The sequence below is a fragment of the Sorex fumeus genome, unplaced genomic scaffold (assembly GCF_029834395.1).
Source record: "Sorex fumeus unplaced genomic scaffold, SorFum_2.1 ptg000001l, whole genome shotgun sequence".
NCBI lineage: Eukaryota > Metazoa > Chordata > Mammalia > Eulipotyphla > Soricidae > Sorex > Sorex fumeus.
In genome coordinates this window covers 3,578,474-3,588,233 of record NW_026606058.1, presented here as the reverse complement: position 1 = coordinate 3,588,233, position 9,760 = coordinate 3,578,474, and the positions used below count along the sequence as shown (strand labels likewise).

The 9,760-nt window shown below is 45.1% G+C and overlaps 1 protein-coding gene across 1 annotated transcript; it reads left to right on the top strand.

Annotated features, from left to right (window-relative positions):
• Positions 1-932: 932 nt before the first annotated feature.
• On the top strand, positions 933-6,371 carry HRNR (hornerin). Its single transcript, XM_056114138.1, has 4 exons — positions 933-1,070; positions 2,099-4,241; positions 4,347-6,038; positions 6,145-6,371. The coding sequence occupies exons 1-4, from the start codon at positions 933-935 to the stop codon at positions 6,369-6,371; spliced, it is 4,200 nt and encodes a 1,399-aa protein (XP_055970113.1).
• The last annotated feature ends 3,389 nt before the right edge of the window (positions 6,372-9,760 follow it).

Below are 9,760 nucleotides of genomic sequence, written 5' to 3'. Positions count from 1 at the left end.
CTCCCTGAGAACCATTATTCCCTCTATAAAAGGGCCACCATGCCCAATTAGAAGCACCCTGTAAGCTGCTTTAGTCTTCATCCTACTTGTTTCTCTGGTGAACTAGGTAAGTGAGCCAGAATACTTGGGGACGTGTGCTATGAAACCCTAGGATATACTCTAAGGCACTAGATACCAAGCTACTTTTTTTAAGCATATTTCTGGGAATTTCTACACAAGTACATAAATTTAACTATTGAGAATGAGGAGATGACAGGCTAATAGTACCCTCCTTCTTTGGGGTCATTTCCTTAGAGCTCAGTAGGCTCTAACTGTCCATTAGGCAGTTGTCTCATTTACTACTGAACTTTTACTCTGTGTATGGGATGAGTAAAATATGATGACCTGCTTGGAGAATGAAAAACAGGAGCTGAACTTAATAGCAACTGCCTCAGCTCCTTTTCATCTAGACCGGTGGCTGGCTATACCATTTTGTCTACCCCTCTAGCCTACTGCTACCCCTCAGTTGGAAATATGCATCCTGTTTAGTTAATGACCTGCCTATCTCTAATGTTATGCTTTGGTTCTAGAGAGGAATTAAGGAAGTACATACAGTACTCTAAATGTTTCTATACCATCAGAAAAACATTCATATAATTATCCCAGATAAAGCAGAGAGCCCCATACATTAAGACATTGCTCCTCGTTCAGGAAAAGAAATCAGCAATCTACATTCTGTTCCTAATTTCATCACTTTCTTGCTACATGGCTTAAACAAGTCATTCAACTCTGAATTGGTTCTTGATTACAACAGAATAAAATTAATCATATCTAATTCTTAATAATTACTACAAATGATCAAATTATTAATGTAAAATAATTAAAGAGAAACAAGATGAAGTGGGTGCCTATCCTTTCTTTCCCCTTTAAGGTTAATCAAATTTACAAAAAAGATGCCTAAACTCCTGGAAAGCATTGTCACTGTCATCGATCTTTTCTATGAATATGCTGGCCAAGATGGAGAGTGTGATATGTTGAAGAAGGCAGAATTCAAGGAACTTTTGGAAAATGAGTTTCATCAAGTTCTGAAGGTAAGAACTCTGTTTCAGCACTAAAGTTGCTGCAAGTATCTTTTTAACCCCTTCTTTTATGTCACATGTCTAAAAAGGGATTTTTGAGGGATTTTCTACTTCTGACAGAGAATAGAAATTGGCAAGAATGTGAAGTCAAAATATCACCCATAATAATTTCTAAAATATGACAAAAAGATGAGCTTCTACTAACAACAGAGAATAACATAGGTATAGTAATGTTACTTATGTGACTAGTATGGAATAGAAACTATTAAAATTATTTTAAAATTAAAGCAGGTAAAATGCATCTTCTTCCATTCTCTGTCTTTCTTCATATAGAATATTCTGACCTCTGCCTATTTCTAAATTTTGGTACTATGAGATCTCTCTACTTAGGAAGTTAGCACCTTGCTCCTAAACCACAAAGTAACTACTGCGTTAAAATATTGACTCTAGAAATAAGTATTTGGAATTTATATCTTCATAGATAGGAAATAGGAAGCTCCTCTTTTTCAAAGTCATTAAACACAGAAGCTTAATAAATATTTTATAGGCATTCTTCAAAATGCCACAAATTCAGGATGCCAGGTATAAAACTCATCGCCTTTTCTCTTATTTGTTCAACACAAAAAATCCAGTGCCACACTAACTTCCTCTCTCAGCAATTACCACTGCTATCTAATCACCAACTAATTCATCAATATTATCTTGGTAAAACAGCATATTTATCTCCACCCCTATTACTAGTCTGTGGGTTCAGTTCACCTCTCCTACTAGTAGTCTCAGCATTTGGTACAAATATAATAATTTCGTAATTCAACTCAACATCCTTCAGTGTGACTAGAAAGATAGGCAGAGTGCATGCTCTCAATGCATATTTCTTTCTCTCTTCCTGCTCATGACAGGTAATTCTAGTCTAAAGAGCTATGTAGTTGAAGTACATCTAAGTAATCCATATGTTCCTATTTGTACTGCATTTTTTCAATGGGTTAGGTAGGTGTAATCCACATTAACAGAGCCACCCTTTGTATCTTGTTTCTATACAGAATCCAGATGATCCAGATACTGTAGATATCATCCTGCAAAGTCTGGATAGAGATCACAACAAGAAAGTGGATTTTACTGAATATCTCCTAATGATATTCAAGTTGGCTCAGGCTTGTAATAAAATTGTTAGCAAAGATTACTGCCAAGCTTCAGGGTCAAAGCAGAGAGATCACAGATACCAGCACCCAGAGGAACAAAGTGAAACAGAAGAGGACGACGAAGGGCAAGAAAGGTCTTCCACTCATTCAAGTTGGAGTACAGGAGAGAATAATTCATATTCCAGGAAATCCAGGCAAAACATTACACACAGATCTGGATCAAGTTCCAGAAGAAGACAGCATCAAAGAGGCTTGTCTAGTTCTGGACAAGGACATAGCTCTGGGGAAAGAAAGACAGGGTCAAGTTTAGGCAACTTTGAGAATAGTAAGAAAAACAAACAAGAAACGTCTGGGAATGAAGGAGCTGGTCATACTCAGTCAAGTAACTGTAAAAAGAGATCAAACTCAGCAAATTCGTCAGGCAGTTGTGGAGAAGGAAGTGTGCGCTATTCAGAGGATGAATCTTCCAGTTATGAGCAACACTACTCTGACTCAAATGGATCTTTAGGGAATAGAAATCATGATAAATTAAGGCATTCCTCTAGTCAGGGGCAGGAATTCAGTTCAGGCAGTTGTGGAGGAAAAGACCATTGGTCAAATTCAAACGACTTCACCAGTTGTGGTCATGGGTCTGGCTCTCAAAGGAGACAGCAGAAATCAAATACTGAATCTCAATCAGAAAACTGTGAAGAACAAGGATACAGTTCTGGTTCAAGTGATATATCCACTTATGGAAAACATAGTTCAAGGTCAGGCCAGTCCAATAGTCCAAGAAGACAAGGATCCTACTCAAGTGGAGAATCAGGACTCAGAGGACAACAAAAATATGGTTCAAGCTCAGAAGAATATGGATCTGAATATGAATCAGGCAGAGGAAAAAGGCAATTAAGCCCAAATAGGTCATCTACTCAGAGAAAATATAGCAGCAGCTCTAATAATAAGTCAGGAAGTCGTGAAAGACAAAGCCATGGGTTTGGTTCAGGAAAACTTTCTAACTATGGTGGGGAAGATTCTACATCTGAAGAGTCTTCTAGCTGTGGACAATATGGCTCTGGTTCCAGCCAAAGATCCAGACAAAAACGCCAAGAATTCAACTCAGGTGGTCATTCTGGAAATTATGGAAGACAGAGACATGGGTCTGGCTCAAGTCAATCATCCAGCTGTGAACATCATGGTTCTAGCACAAGACAGTCATCAGGCTGTGGACAAACTGAATCTGGATCAGGTCAATCATCTAGTTTTGGTCGGCGTGGCTCAAGTCAGTCATCTAGCCACATGGGACACGGGTCTGTCTCAGGTCAGTCATCTGGCTATGGACAGCATGCTTCTAGCAGACGACAGTCATCAAGCTATGAACAAACTGGATCTGGATCAGGCCAGTCTTCCAGCTTTGGTAAACGTGGCTCAAGTCAGTCTTCCAGCCACAGGGAACATGGGTCTGGTTCGGGTCAGTCATCTGGATATGGCCAACATAGATCTGGCTCAGGTCAATCAATTGGCTATAGACAGCATGGATCTAGCACAGGACAGTCATCCAGCTGTGGACAAAGTGGGTCTGGTTCAGGTCAGTCTTCCAGCTGTGGTGAGCACGGCTCAGGCCAGTCTTCTAGCCATAGTCAACGTGGCTCTAGTACTGGACAGTCTTCCAGCTGTGGACAGACTGGATCTGGATCAGGTCAGTCTTCTAGCATTGGGAAGCATGGCTCAAGTCAGTCTTCCAGTCGCAGTAGACATGGGTCTGGCTTAAGTCAGTCATCTAGATATGGACAGCATGGTTCTAGCACAGGACAGTCCCCCAGATATGGGCAAAGTGGGTCTGGTTCAGGTCAGTCTTCCAGCTTCAGTGAGCATGGCTCAGGCCAGTCTTCTAGCCACAGGGGCCATGGGTCTAGCTCAGGTCAGTCATCTGGATATGGCCAATATGGATCTGGCTCAGGTCAATCATCTGGCCATGGACAGCTTGGTTCTAGCACAGGGCAGTCATCAAGCTGTGGACAAAGTGGGTCTGGTTCAGGTCAGTCTTCCAGCTTTGGTGAGCATGGCTCAGGCCAGTCTTCTAGCCATAGCCATCGTGGCTCTAGCACTGGACAGTCATCTAGCTGTGGACAAACTGGATCTGGATCAGGTCAGTCTTCCAGCTTTGGTAAGCATGGCTCAAGTCAGTCATCTAGCCACATGGGGCATGGTTCTGGCTCAGGTCAGTCATCTGGCTATGAACAGCATGGTTCTAGCAGAGGACAGTCATCCAGCTGTGGACAAAGTGGGTCTGGTTCAGGTCAGTCTTCCAGCTGTGGTGAGCACGGCTCAGGCCAGTCTTCTAGCCACAGTCATCATGGCTCTAGCACTGGACAGTCATCCAGCTATGGACAAACAGGATCTGGGTCAGGTCAGTCTTCTAGCTTTGGTAAACGTGGCACAAGTCAGACTTCTAGCCACAGTAGATATGGGTCTGGCTCAGGTCAGTCGTCTGGCTATGGACAGCATGCTTCAAGCACAGGACAGTCATCCAGCTGTGGACAAAGTGGGTCTGGTTCAGGTCAGTCTTCCAGCTGTGGTGAGCATGGCTCAGGCCAGTCTTCTAGCCACAGTCAATATGGCTCTCACACTGGACAGTCATCAAGCTACGAACAAACTGGATCTGGGTCAGGTCAGTCTTCCAGCTTTGGTAAGCATGGCTCAAGTCAGTCATCTAGCCATAGGGAACATAGCTCTTGCACTGGACAGTCATCCAGCTGTGGACAGACTGGATCTGGATCAGGTCAGTCTTCTAGCTTTGGTAAGCATGGCACAAGTCAGTCTTCTAGCCGCACTAGACATGGGTCTGCCTCAGGTCAGTCATCTGGCTATAGACAGCATGGTTCTAGCACAGGGCAGTCATCCAGCTGTGGACAAAGTGGGTCTGGTTCAGGTCAATCTTCCAGCTGTGGTGAGCACGGCTCAGGACAGTCATCCAGCTGTGGTCAGACTGGATCTGGATCAGGTCAGTCTTCCGGCTTTGATAAATATGGCTCAAGTCAGTCATCTGGCCACAGGGGACATGGGTCTAGCTCAGGTCAGTCATCTGGATATGGACAGCATGGCTCTAGCACAGGACAGTCATCAAGCTGTGGACAAAGTGGGTCTGGTTCAGGTCAGTCTTCCAGCTTTGGTGAGCATGGCTCAGGCCAGTCTTCTAGCCACAGCCATCGTGGCTCTAGCACTGGACAGTCATCTAGCTGTGGACAAACTGGATCTGGATCAGGTCAGTCTTCAAGCTTTGGTAAGCATGGCTCAAGTCAGTCATCTAGCCACATGGGACATGGGTCTGGCTCTGGTCAGTCATCGAGATATGGTCAACATGGATCTGGCTCAGGTCAGTCATCTGGCTATGGACAGCATACTTCTAGCAGAGGACAGTCATCCAGCTGTGGACAAAGTGGGTCTGGTTCAGGTCAGTCTTCCAGCTGTGGTGAGCACGGCTCAGGCCAGTCTTCTAGCCGCAGTCAATATGGCTCTCGCACTGGACAGTCATCTAGCTTAGGACAGACTGGATATGGGTCAGGCCAGTCTTCCAGCCTTGGTAAACGTGGCTCAAGTCAGTCATCTGGCCACAGGGGACGTGGGTCTATCTCAGGTCAGTCATCTGGATATGGCCAACATGAATCTGGCTCAGGTCAGTCATCTGGCTATGGACAGCATGGTTCCAGCACAGGACAGTCATCAAGCTACGAACAAACTGGATCTGGGTCAGGTCAGTCTTCCAGCTTTGGTAAGCATGGCTCAAGTCAGTCATCTAGCCATAGGGAACATAGCTCTAGCACTGGACAGTCATCCAGCTGTGGACAGACTGGATCTGGATCAGGTCAGTCCTCTAGCTTTGGTAAGCATGGCACAAGTCAGTCTTCTAGCCGCACTAGACATGGGTCTGCCTCAGGTCAGTCATCTGGCTATGGACAGCATGGTTCTAGCACAGGGCAGTCATCCAGCTGTGGACAAAGTGGGTCTGGTTCAGGTCAGGCTTCCAGCTGTGGTGAGCACGGCTCAGGCCAGTCTTCTAGCCATAGTCAACGTGGCTCTAGTACTGGACAGTCTTCCAGCTGTGGACAGACTGGATCTGGATCAGGTCAGTCTTCTAGCTTTGGGAAGCATGGCTCAAGTCAGTCTTCCAGTCGCAGTAGACATGGGTCTGGCTTAAGTCAGTCATCTAGATATGGACAGCATGGTTCTAGCACAGGACAGTCCCCCAGATATGGGCAAAGTGGGTCTGGTTCAGGTCAGTCTTCCAGCTTCAGTGAGCATGGCTCAGGCCAGTCTTCTAGCCACAGGGGCCATGGGTCTAGCTCAGGTCAGTCATCTGGATATGGCCAATATGGATCTGGCTCAGGTCAATCATCTGGCCATGGACAGCTTGGTTCTAGCACAGGGCAGTCATCAAGCTGTGGACAAAGTGGGTCTGGTTCAGGTCAGTCTTCCAGCTTTGGTGAGCATGGCTCAGGCCAGTCTTCTAGCCACAGCCATCGTGGCTCTAGCACTGGACAGTCATCTAGCTGTGGACAAACTGGATCTGGATCAGGTCAGTCTTCAAGCTTTGGTAAGCATGGCTCAAGTCAGTCATCTAGCCACATGGGACATGGGTCTGGCTCTGGTCAGTCATCGAGATATGGTCAACATGGATCTAGCTCAGGTCAGTCATCTGGCTATGGACAGCATGCTTCTAGCAGAGGACAGTCATCAAGCTATGAACAAACTGGATCTGGCTCAGGTCAGTCATCTGGTTATGGACAGCACAGTTCTAGCAGAGGACAGTCATCCAGCTGTGGACAAAGTGGGTCTGGTTCAGGTCAGTCTTCCAGCTGTGGTGAGCATGGCTCAGGCCAGTCTTCTAGCCACAGCCATCGTGGCTCTAGCACTGGACAGTCATCCAGCTGTGGTCAGACTGGATCTGGATCAGGTCAGTCTTCCGGCTTTGATAAATATGGCTCAAGTCAGTCATCTGGCCACAGGGGACATGGGTCTAGCTCAGGTCAGTCATCTGGATATGGACAGCTTGGCTCTAGCACAGGACAGTCATCAAGCTGTGGACAAAGCAGGGCTGGTTCAGGTCAGTCTGAGCACAGTTCAAGCCAATCTTCTAGTTTCAGGGGTCATGGGGCTGGCTCAGGTCAGTCATCTGGCTATGGACAGCATGGTTCTAGCACTAGACAGTCATCAAGCTGTGGTCAAAATGGATCTGGCTCAGTTCAGTCTTCTGGTTTTAGGCAACATGGGTCTGGATCAGGTCAGTCTTCTACTTATGAGCAACGAGGCTCAAGTCAGTCTGTTGGACATGGGTCTGGTTCAGGTCAGTCTTCTTGTAACCAACATGGGTATGGAACATGTCAGTCTTCTGTTCATGGCCAACAATGCTCTGGTTCTCGTTGGTCTTCCAGCCAAGATCAACGTGAGTCTAGCTCAAGTCAGTGTTTAGGTTCTGAACAGTCAATTTGTGGCCAGTGTGGTTCCAGCTTAGGTCAGTCTTCTAGTCATAATCAACGAGGCTCAAGTCAGTCTTTTGGATGTGGGTCCAATTCAGGTCAGTCTTCCAGCCAAGGTCGACGTGGGTCTAGCTCAAGTCAGTGTTCAGGTTCTGAACAGTATCAGTCTGGTTCACCAAACTTTTCTAGATATAGACAATATAGTTCTGGATCTTGTCAGGGTTCTGGCTCTGAATGTGGGTCTGGTTCATGTTGCTCTTCTAGCTCTGAGCAATATGGTTCTAGATCTGGTCAGTTTCCTGGTTCCGATCAGTATTGTTCTGGTTCATGTTATTCACCTCAATCTGGACAATGTTATTCTGGATCTGATCAGTATTCTAGCTGTGAAGAGTATGGGTCTGGATCGTATCACTCCAATAATTCTGGACAGTGTGGTTCTGGATATGATCAGTATTCTGGCTATGCACAGTATGGTTCTGGCTCATGCCCTGGACAATGTGGTTATGGATCTGGTCAGCGTTCTCACTATGGATCTACCAATACAGTGTTACTTTGCAGGGAGTCAAATAACCCAGGCTATCGCAATCAGAGAGGAAGAAACAACTGTGGCGTGGGGGGTATCAGCTCAAATTCCTACTCTTTCAATAGCAGCACTCCACTTTATGAATACGTCCAAGAGCAGAGGGGCTAACTTTAAGGACCAACAACAAATAAAAATGAAATCAACTCAAGCAGCAAATTAAGAAATATAAAATTGTAACTAACAAGCAATTAATTATGAAATTACTTTTTAATAGTGGATATCTCTATTTCTACCTTTTCCTTTTAAACATATAATCTTTTTCACTGGGTTCCTTTCCCAAAATGTTGAGGTGTGGGCTATTTTGTTCTGAAATATTGAATTCAATAAATAATATGTGCAACTAAATTTGGAAGAAGTTTCTTGAATACAAAGCATTTAAGAAGCTTGGGGTTTAAGTGATGTCGGTGGGCCCCACGGGTGACTTATGTGAAGTGGGAAGGAGAAAGATGGTCACTTTCTCCCCACCCGCCTCTGCCACCCGGGACCCAGGATTACTGGGTTCTTGTCTCGCCTCGCAGAAAGGAATTTCAGGAGTAGACAAGCAGTGAAACAAATAGATTTTATTTGGAGGATTTTTTTAAGGTGTGTGTGTGTGTGTGTGTGTGTGTGTGTGTGTGTGTGTGTGGAGAGAGAGAGAGAGAGAGAGAGAGAGAGTAACACACTCAAGAGAGGACACAGGCTTCTCCAAGGATGAAGAGAGAGAACCCCTACACACATCCTAGCATTAGACAGAAAAACATGATAGTACACATCTCAAGAGGGGAGATGCAGGCGACACATGTGCTCAGCCCACATGTGCTCAGCCACGTGGGCGCAAGCAGCACATGGGCTCAGGCAGCATATGTGCGCCCTTCCTTTGTTCAAGGTGGCCTTTGTAGGGTTGCTCCAGCCTGTCCCCACGTGAGTCCTCTTTCCAGGTAAAAGTCCGTTGCTAAGGAGGTTACCAGGGAGGTCCAAAAAGAGGAATTCCATGGGGAGGCCTATATCCTGAGGGTCTGCGGATGGTCTTATCAGGCCTTTGTTTTCTGTGTCCACAAGGTGGGTCATTCCTAGAATTCTTCTTCCATGAAACTTTGTTTCATTGCAAAGGGCCTTTCCCTATCTACCTGCCTACATCATAAGGAAGTGGTTTTTCTGAGAATTTTGTTATTCACAGTCTGATAACAAATATTCATAGCTTCAAAGAGCATGCTATTACAAACACATTACTAGCTCCAGATCCCAAACATACCATAGACATTTACCATAAATTAGGGTTGCCTACATAGAATGATGACAAAAGAAAGAACCCTTATAATCTGAGATGCAATATTAACTTATCTACTTATCAAAAAGCCTGAACTTGGGTGTAGCTTTAATCAGTAAACTAACAAGAGACATTAAAAAGTGGTGTGAGGTATTTCTCCACAGGCAGTGAATGATAGCTATTCCTTAAAAAGTAGAAATTTATCAGTTCAGGATTAAAGGGTCCAGAGGTGAGTTCTGTCATGATTAAAGAAAGAACGATCTTGTCCCCTATCCCAAATT